Below are 17,424 nucleotides of genomic sequence, written 5' to 3'. Positions count from 1 at the left end.
TGTAGAGCCAGGGTTTGGAAAAGAAAAGCTTTAACAAGAAACATGAGTGGGAAGTTTCCTTTTCTTGACTGAGTCCCTCAAGAAACACAGTTAGTGCCAGAACTATCCCAATTCTCACACCATTACCTTTAACACAGCACTTTAGTCACTGTTACAAATGCTTACAAGATGGGAAGGGGGGTAACAGCGGGGCTCAAATCTGCCCTGAGGTATGCATTTCTGAATCCCAGACCAAGGATGATGAAGTCACTACATGAACATCTTGATTTTAGCTGAACATGAAACAAAATTTCTACAACAGCTTTATACCAGTGAATTATCTCTGAATAATAATAACCTTGAATTCTAAGGATCAAACAGCCCAAGCTAACCCATGGCCAGGAAAGAGATGGAAGTCAAATTAACTCATATTTAAAGCAGGCTAAAGACAGACCCCCACGGTTCAACTGATAAGTCAATTGTTGTCTCACATCCTCATGTCTTAGACCAGAACAGAGCACAAAATGACAAAAAAAAAAGACACAATGTAGGAGGGTACTTAGCAAAGTCCATACTGAGTGGTTTATCTAGAATGGTTATGAGTATTAAAATGAAGGATAACCAGGATAACAGGACAGGATAAACTTTCAGCACCCTTCCCTCCTACTCCTGTTGTCCTATATTTTGACTTTAAGGTTCCCTGAAATTAGAAGACACATTGAAGGCATTCCAAAGGTAACAGGACAACACTGGAAAGGCAACATGACAAAATTGCAAATGCATTGCAAATTATTCCAAAAGGATACAGAAAAGTATCATGTACAACATCATCTTCAGAGTCCAGTGGCCAGACCACATTCTAGAAAATTCAACTGTTTTCTAGAGTTGCAAAAGTCAAGCCCCCTACAGAGGAACTGAAGCCTTTTATCACACCAAGTCAATACTGAAAGAAAGATTAACAAATTAGCTGCAAAGTGGTTTCTGTTCCCCTGGAAATTGGGGAGAGCTGCATGTTACCTCCTACCCTGGGAATAGAAACAAACCCAAAGCTACTTTAAAACCCCACACATATATTGACAGAGTCAGTAGGAGCATCAAAAGCTCTTTGCAAGTCAGTCCCTCCTTCCCCCTTTCCTCATGGGGACACCTGAGAAAATGCTCAAGAAAGGGAATGGCTGTGAATTCACCCTCTACCCTTTGGCACAGGATTCAGTCTGATGGAGTGGACTGTGCAACTGCAACTGTGTGATACAGCACACAAACACACACCCCTTCAGCAGTACTCCATCCATTAAGACCACAGAGCAAGTCCTCTTCACTCCCATAAGCCTATGCCATTCTCCTGTCATTAGATTACAGCTCCACCTTTTCAGCATTATTTTAAAGGGAAGAATATCTACAATTCCCTCTAAGGGCCTGGAAACACAGGTTTTCATAAAAATAGGCAATGCAACATGCATGAACAAAAAGTCGTTGTTTAAGATTTCTCTTTTGAAGTATTACGGCATAAATCTCACCTGACTTAGTCAGATAAACAATAAGAATATGACCCTCTTCCAGAGTACATACAAATAATCAAATAGGCAGCAGATCAATGGGAATTTCAGTGAAGTTATTGATTTAGTTTTTGCACACAAACTTGCAAATCATAATTAGTATTTAAAACAAAGATTTAAAAGAAGCATGAGTATTTTTAGAGCTGAAGAAAATTAGGAATTAATATCAACTGATGAAAATATCTACACGGCCTGTAATAAAGACCTTCCAGGGTTGCAGCTGTCTTCTTAAGCCGTGTGGGCATGTCTGTACCATTGTCCCTTCATTCCAAGGAATCCCAAGCAATAGCTATTTATGTGTTCCAAAAGTACCTCTCACCTCTGGGACGCAGACAGTGCCAGCTGAAGTCAGATGCAAATCCTAGTTTGGGACTGATACAGGAATAGTCAGGATGTGGTCCTGTATCATCCCGTGCAAAAAGGCTTCCCCCGGTGATAAAGGTACAGCAACCCCGATCGCAGAAATGGACAGGGTTAAAGAAACTCCTGCCAACACGACTACCTGAGGCGACTCCTTCCTCATCATGTTCACTGACAGTTCAGAAGTGCCCAGCTCTCCCCACGCGCTGTACAGAAAGATAAAGTGCTTGTCTTAAATGTGCCAAATCCAGCTGTTTCTCGCTAAGTCCTAAGCAACAACAGGTTACACCCTTGAGTTCAAGTCTCTGTAACCTTTACACAGCAGGCTGTCCATAATGATGGATCAAATCCCTGATTAGGTAAGTGCAAGACATAAGATGCAGCCAACATGCTCCTGCCTCTACTATGCGTGTGTCAGGCTCACAGGGGAAAATACATTTCCCTTCTCACTCTACAGTGAAATTTATGTGCAAGAGTTAAGCACGCAGCTGTATCAAGCAGTTTAATAACAGGCTCTAATGAGTGTGTGGATGGTGATGATATTACCCAGGCTGTCTGTCACTCTGTAATGCCTGTACTGACTCATCAGGAGGCAGCAGAACAGGGACATTGTCTAGCTTATTCAATTATCTTCCCTCTGTTCAGTGACTCTGGTTAGAGGCCTGACAGTCAAAACAATGACTACATGAAATATCCGGCATAATAGATTAGAGCAATGAGGAAAGCCCTTAGCTCAAATGCTGCAAGAATATTTTACAGGCATATTGAAGAACCTGAATAAGAGATTCTTCATCTCAGCTGTAAGCTTTATCCCACCCTGTAGCGTAACACATCCCCACACTAAGTGATGTAGATATAGAAGGGTGAGAGGAGAAAATCATCCTGAATTTAGTGCTGATCCAGAGTGACAATGGCAGTGTCCTCACCCTATGTGCACGAGCGCTGTCCTCTCATTATAACTTGTTTTAGAGAAACACGTTTAATTGTAAGGAATTGGTGCTAGACCAGCAACACACTCACAAAAGGTATGTGAAGCAGCAAGAAGTTAGTCTAAAATTCCATTACTTAATACTTGGCTTAAGAGAGACATGTGCAATACTCACTTTATTAAAAAAATCTTTAAGTCTTCACCACCAAAAAAGTTGCAAGTTAAATATGTCATGTGCCCACGGGAATGTTGCGTGGTGACTGTCTATTACCCTTTAACACCAGCAAACCGCCCTACAGCTACTTGGCACATAGTTAATGAGACTCTCCTAAGTCTTTCGCAAAAATAAATGTGCTTCGGAAAGCTTTCTTACACACATTGGTTGTCCCATGGACAAACCGACACCATTTTAAGTAGCCCTAGTGTGGTTCAATTTATTCAATTATCATTTAGTGGTTGTTAATAAGTTATCTAACCACTACCTGACCTTTTCTCTCCTTGCAAGCTCCTAAACGTTTTGATTCTATCCCTCTCCTCTGCCTGTTTTCTTTCCATGGTCTACTTTGGGACAGTTCTATGACACTGTCCTATACATATTGCACAGCAAGACTTAACCAATGGTTTCCACCAGGAAAACTATTCTTCTCTTTCATTCACACTCCATAAAGTCTAAAAGATTTGATAAAGGCAAACTTCAGACAGTTTCATTTTCTCCCTGTTGTAGGTGGTCACATTGTTCCCTGGTCTGCTAAATTAGTTTTTGCTGTCAGACACACACTCCTCCTTCCAGACACAGCACAAAGCCTTGCGTAAATTCTTTCTCCTCAAAATTTGCATAGAAAAGCAGTAACTCCCAGGTGTACGCAAAACATGCTAAAACACATATTACAGCCCATTCTCAAGTCCCACATGCTGGCATGTAATAAAACCTACATACTCTACCCACACACACTGGCCCTAAGCAGCTGGCTCACCTCCCTCCTTAACACTGGATTATTTGGGAGATAACGAGTCCCAGCTGACAGCACAGGGGTTTTCACTCCTGCCTCAGTAACCTGTAACTCTACAGCTCTTCCTGTCAAACTCCAGTCTCATCGATGAGCATACTAAGATTTGGAGCTCAGCATGCTCTAATGGGTAAATAAACAGCTTCTAACCTTCTCCCAAGCTCTACCATTTGCCTCGGTAGTAGTAACTAAGTCTCCCTGCGATGTCTCTTGCCTTTGAACCTCCTTAAGTGTGTATGGTTTTGGCTGAAGGAAAGTAACTGGAAAGAGCTGTCAATAAAAGCAGTAACCGTGACCCACAAAGAAGTCACCACCAACATGCCCTACAGTTCTCCAGTCATACCTGAGGTTTAGTTTCCTCTTCATCCTTATAATAGAAGAGCTGGTCCCCACGCAGCACAAACCACCGCTGCTGCCAGTTCTTCATAATACTCCTTTGTTTCTTCAGCCAGCCACACTTCAGCACGCGTTCTTGAGGGTTTGGAGAAGAAGGTCTGGAAGGAGGCCCAATCTGTTCACCCATCACCAAACTCTTTGACCGGGCTGAAAAAGCAATTACAGAGTAAATGAAACAAAGAAATAAGAATAAGAACACACAGAGAGGCTAAACTACTGTTCCATACCTCTCAGACATGGACAGACCATTACACGGCTGCTTTGAGCAGGTACTTGTTTTTCAGGGTGTACATTCAAGCTCACAAGAGTCAAAGACAAGACAAACATCAACCTTTTGGTACTGCTCAGTCTAGCAACCTTCTACGTGACGATACCTCCATCAAGACTTCACTGCTCACGTTACTTTTCTTTGTGGAGAGTCATTACTGCCTTCCAGCTCTACATGAGAATAATGATATTACTCTCTCCTAAGGGATATTTACCCAGTGAGGGTGTGTAAGTGTGGTGAGGGGGAACAGAAAAGAAGGAAGGAGAGAGTATTAGAAAATATTCTCATTCCACATATGACCACTACTGGGGTGATTGGACAGTGAAACCAGGTGCCACAGGAAAGAAAATGAGAAAAAGCAAAAAGAGACTAAAAACTGAGAAAGAATCAAAAAGGAAATAGTAAAATATAGATAACTTAGCTACCCAGAATGACCAGAGTCACCTCACTCTTCAGTTTTCTGACACTGAAGCAGAAAAACACAACTGAAATAAAAAAAAAAAGACAACCTAGAGAAAAAAAATGTAAATCTCAGAAAAAGTTTCAGAAGAAGGAAAGAAGTCTATTACCCTTTCCTTCCTCTTCTCCTCCCACATGCCTGCGAATAAGAGTCCTGAAGCTTGGGGCATTTAAAGCTAGTCTGGAGTAGCAGATAATGATTATATATTGCAGGCAGCAGCCAGCCCTCTAGAATGGATAGATTAGATAACCTCATAGGTCCTTTCCACCTCTACTGCCTTTGGATTTATGAAGTATCTTATAATAACAGCTATTTAATATCTCATACTATTTTCCTTCATTAATGCTAACATGATCCTGGTCCTTCCACTTTCTACATCCAACTAACTTAAAGCACAATTTATAATTGCCCCCTTGAAACAGGGCTACAGTTTACAGGCCAGTACCAGTAAATCTACATCACTGGTGTCTTACATTAACACTGTAAATTGCTGCAGCTTCTTATTCAGGCACCCTGACACACCACAGCTAATTCAGCCTGTCACAACAAAGGACAACGCTCTGCCTCTTAAAGTACTGTCTAATTTTGCCTCTTTTGGGTTCAGACAATTAAAACGTGGCCTTGGTGTTACGACCTCACTCCGGTTTCTGCCCCTGGTGCCACATCACACAGTGACAGAACTGACAACATATGCCAAAGAAAGAAAAATTAAGTGAAGGTCATGATTTGGGAAAATAATAATAAAAACATTTAAAAGAAAAAAAAATCATAATAGCAACATTAAGCGTGATCATATTTCTTCTCTCCATGAAGCAAACTGCCGTAGGAGAGGCAGATTGGGGACTGAGGTCAAATCTTTGGAGAGCGTCCTCAGTGTAACCCAGTGAGGGAAATCACATTGGTGCCTGCGATAAAATCTGCTTTGACCTTCCCCGTGCCCTGGCCGTCAGACCATCACGTTCTGCTTTGTAAAGAAATATAAAAACAGCACTTTTACACGCTGAATGCTTCTGTCAGCAGAGGGCAGATCTGAATGGTACCACATCACTCATTACCAAAAAGCCTCAGTGACGGCAATTTCCACTTCTATAATATCATATACACTTGTGTGTGTCCCTTAAAAACCCACCCACCTCTCCTGTAACCATCCAGCAGGCACCCAGTCTGGCCCCTGACAACTTCCCAGTTTTGCAGGCAGAAAGTGGCATCACTTTGTTAATCTTAAAATTCAGACTCAGTGAAAGCCCTGTCTGAAAGGCAGACGGGATTCATTTTTCTCCCATTTCTCTGAACTGCTACGGAAAATTCTGCTGCTCTCATGAATAACAGGTTTTGCCTTGTGCCTCCATCAAGAGAAATTAAGTTTCAAACTATAACTATTTCCTTCTGTGAGAAATTGATTTCATTTTGGTTTTAGTTTTACTTTAAAATTTAATTAAAAAGTTGAAATTTTATAAGAGGTGCTGATGCAGTGTCATAGCTTTTTCAGAATTACCCTTCCCTTATTTTTGGCTAAAAATACCTTGTTGAATTTAACCTGAGCTCACATACAGCATTAGTCCTACATTAGCAAAGTTTACCAGCAACTCAAGCAGCCCAGCACTCCTCTATTCTGATTATTTTTATATAGCCAAAACAATTAAAAAAAAAATCTTAATAAAGAATTCACTTAAAACCAGGCTTTGATGTGTCCAGGCTTATTGTCTACTCACTGTAGCCTGAGCTATCACAGACAGGCATTTTCATTCCAGCAAAATATATAAAGAACTTCTTTTCACTGTGAAACTAAGATCCTCATGCCTTAAATATATCCCTTTCTGGCAACACAGTGCCCTCTAGCAGTGACTGCAAAAAAATACCAGAACAACTTCACCTCCTGCGCCCCCCATCACTGCCAAGAAATGGAGGATCCTATTTCATACGCATGGAGTAAGAAAACAGACTTTTCACATTTAAATCTCTGTTGCAGAGGCCCATAAGGATTTAGTTGAAGGAACCACCTCTGCCTCATCCCAGGCCACGTTTTGCAGCAAGGACCAAACCGTAATCTGGTTTAGACCGTCCCAGATTCCTTTCCTCATTCATGTTACAACATATATTAATACAAGAACAAATGTCCCAATAATTTGCTTTGCCACATGGAACTATAATATTTCTAAGGCAACATCTTGGCTATTAACCTAACCAATTAGTCTAATAAATTCCAAGATCCATACTTCAGTAAGCACATACTGAAGCACCTCAGCACTCTCCAGATTAAGCGTGCAACTCCCAGCAGTTTCCAATTTTCATGACTTGCATATAGGTATATAAATGCTTTCCTGCTTCACCTCTTCAGCCCTCCCCAAAAAAGAAATTAGATTTGTTTAACTGGAAACCTACTACCTTTATTTTAGCATCTCTATTGACACAGATTTCACAAAAGACATCAAACATCTAGTTTTGGAATAACCCAACACGTTATCTCCTATTTCCTGTCACACATCCTTTGGTGTTATTTGTACAGCTCTACCTAGTAATTATTAATTATAGTGAAGAGAATGTATATCTACATATTTTTATTTTAAGCAGCACCATGTCTTAGTCAATAGCTATGGTTGTTAATTCTTCATGCTATCTTAGCTTTCCATCTCCTCAGAGTTTCTAGTCGTGACTGTAATAGTTAATTTCATTAGGGAGATACTTAGCAACCTCATCTGTAAGTCAACAACGTGAATCAGATAGACATTTTTAGAAGGAGGAATTATTTATGGCTATTAACAGCACTGATGTTTATATTGCATGCTTCACAGAATACAATAATTGCATAGAGGTCAGAAGCAAGCTTTCACGGATGAGCACAGCCTGCTTTAAAGCAGCAGGTACCTCGTACTACTGGGATCAAAATATCTGCTTTGATAATCTGATCCAGTACATCAAGACCCTGATTCTTAATGGTAGATATATATTCCTAGTAGTCAACTATTTAACAGAATTATGGAATCAGCAGAGCGTAAGGAAGAAAAATCAATCAATCAGACTCACAACTCCTCAGCAAATACTTGACATGCTCCAGAGTTCTGAGCCAGTAATGCCTTTTCAATAACGCCACACAGTTTGGTTCTGCTCTTCACATTTTCATTCACTGACTATTGATTCAGCCATACACATAAGTTCTAAACAGAAACCAATGTAGAAAGGATTTCAAGCTCTCCTTGGAAAAAGGTATAAGATTCATCTGCACAGTGCAGCAGAACTGAAGTGCCAACAACAGGACATTCCCACTCGGAAGCAGGGAAACAAGGCAACCACAGCACGGCAAGACCAGGCAGACCCTTATCTTTGCTGCCCTGTAGGTGACACTAACAATGAGCAAAGACTGGTTTTTTGGGATGACAAGCCGTTAGAAGGCAGGAACCAGAATTGCGGACCTTGAAAATACTCCTGTGACTGGTAGTGGCACTGGCATATGGAAGTTCTCATGTGTAGATGGAGATGGAAGGAGGAATACAAGCAAAAGCAGTGGGGTGATGATCAATGCCCATTGTGAAAATGCCTGGGCTACACTAAATAACTCCCTTCCAAAACCCCACACTTGGTCGCAATGTCTTTAATAGTAAACTCAAAGGTTATCCTAAGGAGCCGATGGACCAAATGGGATGGCACCACACTGCCACATTCCTTACGGCAATAGCAATCCTTGTCCCCATCCCAGCTCAGCCCTGGCTAAAGCTACTCTTCATCCATTTCTCCTCCTTGCCCCATTAACCGAGGACCAACCACTTGTACAAGAGTTTCTCTGCAACTCTGACCTGCCTCCAAGCAGCGTACACGTTCCTGTATTCTCATCACATTTGTTTTCCACCATAAGCACGTACATAAAAGAGACAACTTCTTTCCTTCCCTTCCCTGTCCATACCATCCCTGCTTCCTGAGCTCAATCCTGCCTGGCAATGTTATACAGTCTCTTCTGCTCATAGCCCTGAACACTACCGCAGATCTGAGCAATCAATAAGTACCTACTTAAATCAGGGACACGGAAATCAATCAAGTCAATGCAATTCAATATCAATTAAAGTTGTAATCTTGAAATTTCATAGGCAGTTAGCTTAAATCAATATTGCCATTATCATTGATTCTGGCTGACAAACTGTCCTACAGCGAAGGCATTTTGCTCTAGTGTTTCTTCAATCAAATGACATTGTGACAATGTGCATTATTTCTGATACAATCTTTGTTTAAAGTACTAGCCACAACGGGAAGTGGTTTTGCATACTATAAACAATATTCTCAGTTGTTTTATTTAATTCAAACTTTGCCTGAAAAAATGGATGTACTGAAAACACAAGAGTCATATGCCTTAGAAAGAGATACTGCATTTCCCTTTACCACACTGTAGGAAATAAAATACTTGGTTTAGATTTGTCTTGTGTCCGTTACACATCTGTGTTTGCGTTTAGATTTGATTGCTAAGATACCACAACCAGCAAGCTCAAATGAAAGCAAGCCACTTCCTCCACACAATCTGAGAATTTAGCATCTTGAAACACAATAAGCAAAGAAATTAAAGGCAGAACGTTTGAAGTGGCTGGTGATGAGATGTGTTTAGGCAATGAGAAGGATATCAGTTACAAGAGACTGGCAAGGGTTTTTAGCTCCCTCAAGCCAAAGAGAGTAGAAATCTGTACAGAGCCACCTGCCTGCTCACGTTTTGTGACCTGGAGGACACCACATTCAGAAACGCTACCATAAGAGCAGGTTGTGCTCCATTACTTCCGTTCAATAAAGCTACACCTGTCTATTCAGAACATTTTATGGACCAAGATGATGTGCTGTGTTGTACTGCCTTTCTTTGATTTGGTTTTCTTTCAGCCAAAATAAAAATATGAAAGGATGGCCACCCATCAGATATTGCTGAAAAAAAAATGAAAGGAAAAACAAGAGAGTCTGGAAACCCGTAAATTTTTCCAAGAAAAACCATACACGCATTACATAGGAAGCAGTTCTGTAACCTTACTGTCCAACTGACTCTGTAACCAGCAGATCAGAGCCCCAAATTCAAGCTGCTGAGTCCTTTGTTATTGTACTATCAGAGTTATAGACCATGTTGACGGGCAGCCCAAGTACAGAAACCTGCTCCGAGCAAAAGACTGTACTTTAATTTTCAGGTCCCTTTATCTGCACCATCCTCTGATAGTTCCCAACTGGATCCACCGCAGATTATTCAGAGGAGAGATCAGCACTTCAGTCACAGCCATTTGGTGTGTTGCTATAAAGCATGTCCACTTCTTACACACAATGGACTACAAAACTATCCAGCAAACACAAGCCCCAGCTCTCCACTCCCACTGAACCATGGCAGAATCTCTTGAAAGCTGTACATTTTCTCCAGCTGGTTGGTTAGAGCTGCCCTCTTGCCAAGCACTGCTGAAGGCATCTCTGCTGCTGGCAAAGCTCTGTATTTCCATGGACAACCACGCTGAGCTACAGCTCACTGCTGCCAGAAGAGGGAAGCCTTACTCCCTTCTCCTTACACCCACACGGCTCTTCCCTTCTGCTGATACACCCAGCCTTACGTTCCCACACTTCTCTGACAAGGTGAGACCATTTTATAAGAACAGTAACTCACTGGAATGGCAGAAAATTATCTCAAGGTTTTTTCTCCCTGCTATTTTAGTGAGTCAAACCGGGTCACAGAAGGAAGACTGGATGAATACCTTATATTCCCTCTGCAATCAGCAAAAAAAAAAAGCCTCTTGTAATTCTCCCTACGGGCATGGCTTTAAGACTTAGTTTTCAATAGCCTTCCCAGCCATAGTGGACTGTGGAGCAAACAAAAAAATGCTGACCACAGTAACATGTAGACTAGAGCTGGGACTCCCTGAGTTCATACAGCACCAAGTACTGTGGGGTCCTGGTCAAAGCTGCAGCTCTTCAGATGCAGCACAAACATAAGTCCACAGCAGCGTAACAACCAAAACCAGTCATAGGCCCTCCAGTCAGCCAGGTGTTTATAAGAAATACTAATGCCTGTGCCACGCCAAGCACCTGGTCTGTGTTATTCAGACACTGCAGAGGCTGCCAGCATCACTGGCACCTTACACTGTTATGAGCACCAAAGACGTTTGCCTGCCACACTGCGTGGGACATCACTTCCCAAAATTATTCTGGACTGAAAAAGTAATCAAGAGCCTGGAAAACTTTGTCAAGGCCTTCCGCCAGCAAAAGCAACTGAAGCAATACCATGGCCCAACTACTTTCAGCAATAAACTTCACCGAATTCAGCCATAACATTATATTTCTTATTTCCCTCATCCAACCACCAGGAAGGTACTCACTCCTACCCTACTTCTCAGGGCAAAGCATTGGACCAACAGTTCAACGTGCCCGTTTGTTGCACCTGCTTTCAATGTGCAAACAAATCCTGCTGCCTCCTTGGTACAACAGGTCACTAAGGGATGTGCCCTAACACCAGGGTTGACCTGGGGGACAAAGGCAGAAGAATTCCAGGAATTCTTACTCCTACGTTAATGCATACTCTGAACCTAAGCACTCAATTCAGATTATTTAGCTATAAGTATCTGTAACAAGATGTCACTGGTCAATAAGGTAAGGGTGGCTCCTCCCAAACTGGAGGCCTGCACAGGAATAAGTATTAACCCTGCACCTACAGTTCTCCCAAGGAGATTGTGATCAACCCAATCCTTTCCTCTGCAACAGAGTACATTCTCACCTTAGAACTAATAGATACAGCTTCCTTGTCATTTAGCTCCTTATACCATAGGTTTGTTCTTTAGACTTTGATACCAGTTCACAGGATGACTATCTTACTGAAGCATAAATAACTCTTAAACACCTGCATTTAAGAGGAAGGATATTAAAAGTAACTTTTTTCAACCACAGCAAAACCCTAGTATCTCTTCTCTTTAGCTCTTCATAAAGACCAATTTACTGCCTTTTGGGCACAAGGGGGACACAATAAAGCTCTGTGGAAGGAACACCTATTAGAAGGACTGTCAGCAGCAGCTTCCCTCCCCCATATTAGTTTTAAATACCTTAAACACATGCCAGCCTGGGCAGACTCTAGGCATAGATCCTTTCCTCTTCCAGCTCACCAGACAAACAATACTGCAGCCTCACCAAGGGGGTTTCCCCTTCCCAAAAGTGTGCAACTGCCTTTACTGTTGCCTCAAACTAGCTCTGCCCATAATGTAAGGAGCTAGAGAACACAAATTAAGCTGTTTACACTGCTGTGCTTGCCTCTCAGCTACTGTGAACGTAAAGGGAAAGCCAGCAAGGAAAACAAGTCATTCTGATAGTAACCTTGCAACGAAGAGGAATACATTTATATGGGCACTAAAAGTAGCAGGTGACTCCTCTCAGGAGAGAGGTTCTAGCATTTGTTAGTGCTTCCACTGTGCTCTTCACAGCCCTGCCAGTCTCACCCTGTACTCACTCAGTGGGTGTTTTGCAGGTAATTAGAGAGCCTATGGCTTTTTCATTTTTTAATATTTAATTCCCTCCCCACAAGTTCTCTCCCCAGCAGTCCGGCTACCCCAAGAGCTGAATTACTGCTCTTCCTTGAGGCCCCTTCCCCTCCCCAGGACGTGAGGCCACGGCTCATTATCTCAAGTTCAGATTGCCTGCGCTTAATAAGCTCCTGCCTCCCTGCAAACTTCTCAGGGCTTTTCCTAAGGAGAGTGATTTCCTGCCTAAGCCTTCAGGCAGGGGCAGAAAGCTGCTATTGCCAAGAGCAGCACTTACTTCTGCACACACCATAGCTCCTATGTGGAAAGACAGGGGCATCTCCACAGAGCTGAGAGGACTACACACCTTTGAACAGTGTGGGCCCTTCTTCATGGGACACACCACAAAGCAAGAGTGGGAATCTGAACCTCTCTCTGGAGGAATCCCACAAATACCACTTTCTTGACCCTTCCTTTATACACACATGGCCATTGCACCAGGATAACAGAGACAAAGCAGTTGCAGCCCACAGCTACTAACGAAGCTCACTGCTGCACACCCCTGTGCCAAAGCAGCACAGGGTCAGGAGGGTGACCTGGGACCAAGGAGCAGAAGGAACTCCCTCTTTCATTCACCTCCTTAGGGCTGCACATGGGCAGAAGGGACATCCAGCTCCCTCCTTCTTCACTTCTCCCCCTTACTTTATCCTCTAGTCTGGGCCTGTTTCTTCCCGCTGCCTTCAGGGCAGTTAATCCAACAGTGCACCAGCTCCAGCCCCAACACCTTCCTCCACAGCCGCTCTACCATTGCCTTAGGATTTAAAACTCAACCCAGCAGCTTTACTGCATGTTCCTCTAAAGCAAAAAGATGAAACACAGACCCACACCACAGGCAGGGCCACCTCTTCCTCCCCAGCGCCTCACAGACTCCTTTCTCCACCAGCTCACAAACTGTGAGCCATAAACAAATCATATTTACCAACACTTTATCCGAGCCTTTTACCCACATACCTTTCTAGCACACAGCTCCCGAAACTGCCTCTCCTGCCTTAAAGATACACTCAGTTAAAGAAGGAGGGTTGTGAACCTCCCCCTCACAGCTGGGCTCCTCGTTAATGGTGGCTCTGCTATGCCAGCTGCAGCTAGTCCTGCTGATTGCTCCCTGTCGCGGGGGCTGGCGTGCTCTCAGCAATGTTGGTGGGCTCTTGGGGGCCGAGGGAAGTGTTTGGAGGAGTTCACAGCTCCAGGGCTGTTTACTTTGGTTCCAGGAATAGGAAGCTGGGTGTTACTATTTGCCTGGGAAGCTGGAGGTGCCAAGGTGCTGGCCTCCCACGTGCTCTGGGATAGCTGTGTGCAACAAGGTTCAACAAGGGCAAGTGCCAGGTCCTGCACTTGGGTCACACCAATCGCATGCAGTGCTACAGGCCTGGGGAAGAGCAGCTGCAGCTGCCTGGTAGAAAAGGACCTGGGGGTGTCGGTCGACAGCTGGCTGAATATGAGCCAGCAGTGTGCCCAGGTGGCCAAGAAGGCCAACAACATCCTGGCCTGTATCAGGAACAGTGTGGCCAGCAGGACTGGGGCAGCGACTGACCCCCTGTACTGGGCACTGGTGAGGCTCTGCCTTGGGTGCTGTGTCCAGTTCTGGGCCCCATACTGCAAAAAAGACATTGAGGGGCTGGAGCGTGTCCAGAGAAGGGCAACGGAGCTGGTGAGGGGTCTGGAGCACAAGCCTTGTGAGGAGCGGCTGGGGGTGTTCAGCCTGGAGAAAAGGAGGCTGAGGGGAGACCTTCTTGCTCTCTACAACTCCCTGAAAGGAGGGTGTAGCCGGGGGGGGGTCAGTCTGTTCTCCCAAGGAACAGGCGATGGGACAAGAGGAAATGACCTCAAGTTGCGCCAGGGGAAGTTCGGATTGGATATTAGGAAAAATTTTTACACTGAAAGGGTTATTAAGCCTTGGAATGGGCTGCCCAGGGAAGGGGTGGAGTCACTATTCCTGGAGGTATTTAAAAGACGGGTAGACACAGAGATATGGTTTGGTTTTGTCAGTGTTGGGTTGATGATTGGACTTGACGATCTGAAAGCTCCCTTCCAACCGGGGCAATTCTATGATTCTATGATCATCAGCCCCTCAAACCAGAGCTGCAGTGTGGGGCTGCGGAAGCATCAGTGTTCTTTGCAGAGCTAAGTGGGTGCAGGTACTAAGCTGTCATTTGGTGTGGGGGACTAGACACATGGGAGAGTTTCCCTTTTCTGCCTTTCACTGCCCAGTGCAAGGCAGGCCCTTCACCCAGCACGACTTTGAAGGGAAGCCTGAGGAGCTGCCTGCACCAAGCAGTCTCTGAGGTCCACAGTGCTGGCATCTGAGGGAGATGAGCGGGAAGGTGCCACCAGTTTGGCCCTAATGCCAGAGGAAAATACAACTTCTGATCTCAAACCTCAGTTCCTCTACATGTTCCTCAAACTTGTATAATGTTTCCTCTTCATCTTCCTCAAACACCCGGTTCCTTCCGCATCCCTGACAACCCAGTACATTCCTACGTCCCTTAGCTTTTTGACTGACTTGAATATAGGTGTGCTCTTACAGGACAGCCAATACATATCTTTTGGATGGTCAGTTGGACATTGTTTTTCAAAACATGTATTTCTGTTGAGCACTATGTGACAGTTTTCCCTAGGTGTACAGGTCACGGTTATCTTTACTCTGTCCTGCCACCATTTTTCTTTGAGTTTAAAGAAGTCAAATATATTTTGACACTCCTTTTCTGCTTTCAAATCTGGTTGGATTTCCTCAGGCACCTCAAAAATCGAGGACAGAGATCGATTGAAAAATCATGCAATCACGTATCCTTACTGCCATAAGAAAGCAGTTTAAATACAGGGTATTCATGCTCCTGTAATCCAAGACACAGCACTTTCATTAAAAATACAATGACACCATCACAAAGGCATTGAATATTAAAACCTAGCTGTCCTCGCTGCAAGCACATGAAGCTTACATTGTAAATGTGCACACTCCCAGAGGGCTAAAATAGTACGTTACCCTCTAAAGTCCCTCCTGGCAGCATTACTATACAACATCCTTAGAAACGTTTGAAGCATGCTAAAGCCCACTTTTCATTAAAATTGAATTATGACAAGTACCTCCGTCTTTTTTTCCTTCACTGAGAAATAACTCTGTTTTACCAATGCTGTACAGAAGGATACCTGAGGTAAAACCAGTTCGTCTGCAGCAGGCCAGCTAGCCAAAATGTCTCCCTTCACTTTTTCCAAGCTCTAAGTTTTAATTAAACAAACAAACAAGCAAAAGTTTAATTATTACAACCGTGAAGAAAGTTTTCAACATACTGTAACATAGGTATGAGCAAGCTGCAAACAGAAATAACAGGCCAGCAAAGTGCAGACAATTCCGTAATGTCGGATGCCCGTAAGTACAAAGTCCCAGTAAGGAGTGAAGATTTATTCTTCGTACCTATACAGCTGAGACAGCCTGTGCTGAAGATAGGAATAGCGTAAAGAATCATGTCAGCAGGCAAACGCGCTTGCTACAGAGGGCAATCCCATCACACCACTTACTATAAAACAAATGCATTACCTTCTAGTTAGTCCAACTTCCGTTTCCCAGCACATTTAAATGAAACTGGGCAGGTATCACCCATTTGAGACTTCTCAAACCAAGGAGCAAGTGCTTTGTTTCATTTTTTTCATTTCTTAAAAACAATGAAACGTTCCTTGAGACTGGAGGATGTAGTCTGAAAACTGCTCTCCCTGCTCTCCACGCTGGAACTTGCCTCCACTCTGGAAGGCGGTATTTCTATGCCCCATCACATAGAAAGGATGTGAAAATAGATATTTTCCATTGCAGTCACTTATTTCAGAATCCTGGACTCTGCCAACTGCTGTATGTAAAACACTGTAGATGAAAAAAATAATGCAAAATCCAGTCAGGCCCAGCCAGGATGAATGATTTTCCAGAAGGCCCATTTATGCACATTAAAATTTTCAATCTGTGAAATTTTACACCTTCCTAAGTCTTATGGAAACATAATGTACTTCTGAACGTACATTTCTGAGTTACACATGCAAACTTGCTGATGGAACGGCAAGGACTGCATTACACTTGACAGTTACCTCTAGTAAAGCAAACTATCTTTGTTCTCTACCCTACCTTTCACAGAGATTAAGAACTGCACCCCAGCTGTCAGGCTGGAGTCCAGACTCAGTGCTTTCAAAAGCCTGAATGTCTTTAAACCCAGGGGCTTTCTTAAGGACCATCCACAAGTCAAACAAAAATGACAGCATCAGATATCACAAATGAAGGTTTGGAGGTACATTCTCAGCAGAGATTTGGAAGAACAAGGGGAGCAGATGCATCATTCCTATTTGCATAGATGCAGGGAGCCTGAAGCAAAGAGCTGGACATGCAGCAAGGTGGTTTGAGTAATTCAACCACAAGGAATGTACACCATGACCATTCCTAGGTTCAGCTTTACTGCTCCCTCCTACCACACTGAAGTGAAACCACAGGCTGTACCCAGAGTATCCTTCCCTGTCCCTTCTCTTCATTCTGTCTGCTCAGAGAACACACTGCCTCCCTGACACAGCTAAGTCCTCAATGGCAGAGCCATCGGCCACTACTCCGAAAAGTCAGTCGAACTCACACAGCAGCTTGTGACAGATCTCCTGCCCTTGTTGATGTTCACTGTCAGCAACAGATTCTTGCAGCCTTCTCAACACTTTACTTGCCCACCACCTGAACCTTCAATAGCAACCCCAGCTGAGAGTCCAGGGAGCATGAACTACCATTTCACGTGCAGTTCAGTCTCACACTTACCTTCAGGAAGCATTCAGCATCTTCAGCACTGCCTATTTACAGCTCCTGTGAGCAAGAGCTACAGAACCTTGCAGGATTAGGTCCAATTTGGTACCCTTTGTAAGAGGCTACCAGTGCTTTGCCACGGTATTGCAAAAGTAGGAAAATTCCTGAGGTTTTAAAAGCCACCAAGCCAGCTCTTTTCAGGAGTTCTA

General features: G+C 43.5%; 1 protein-coding gene across 1 annotated transcript in view; it reads right to left on the bottom strand.

The window, feature by feature from the left end:
• The window catches only part of ARHGAP22 (Rho GTPase activating protein 22), a 123,065-nt gene extending 110,876 nt beyond the window's left edge, over positions 1-12,189 (bottom strand). Inside the window, exons 1-2 of the mRNA XM_074154615.1 lie at positions 12,180-12,189; positions 4,174-4,373 (exon numbers count right to left, since the gene is read on the bottom strand). Of these exons, the coding sequence (XP_074010716.1) occupies positions 4,174-4,353 (180 nt within the window). The 5' untranslated portion in view covers positions 4,354-4,373; positions 12,180-12,189. The remainder of the gene's footprint in view (positions 1-4,173; positions 4,374-12,179) is intronic.
• Positions 12,190-17,424: the final 5,235 nt, after the last annotated feature.

This window comes from Numenius arquata, chromosome 10 (assembly GCF_964106895.1).
Source record: "Numenius arquata chromosome 10, bNumArq3.hap1.1, whole genome shotgun sequence".
In the NCBI taxonomy this organism is placed as follows: Eukaryota; Metazoa; Chordata; class Aves; order Charadriiformes; family Scolopacidae; genus Numenius; species Numenius arquata.
The sequence above is the reverse complement of the archived record's forward strand: the minus strand, read 5'-3'. Positions and strand labels throughout refer to the sequence as shown.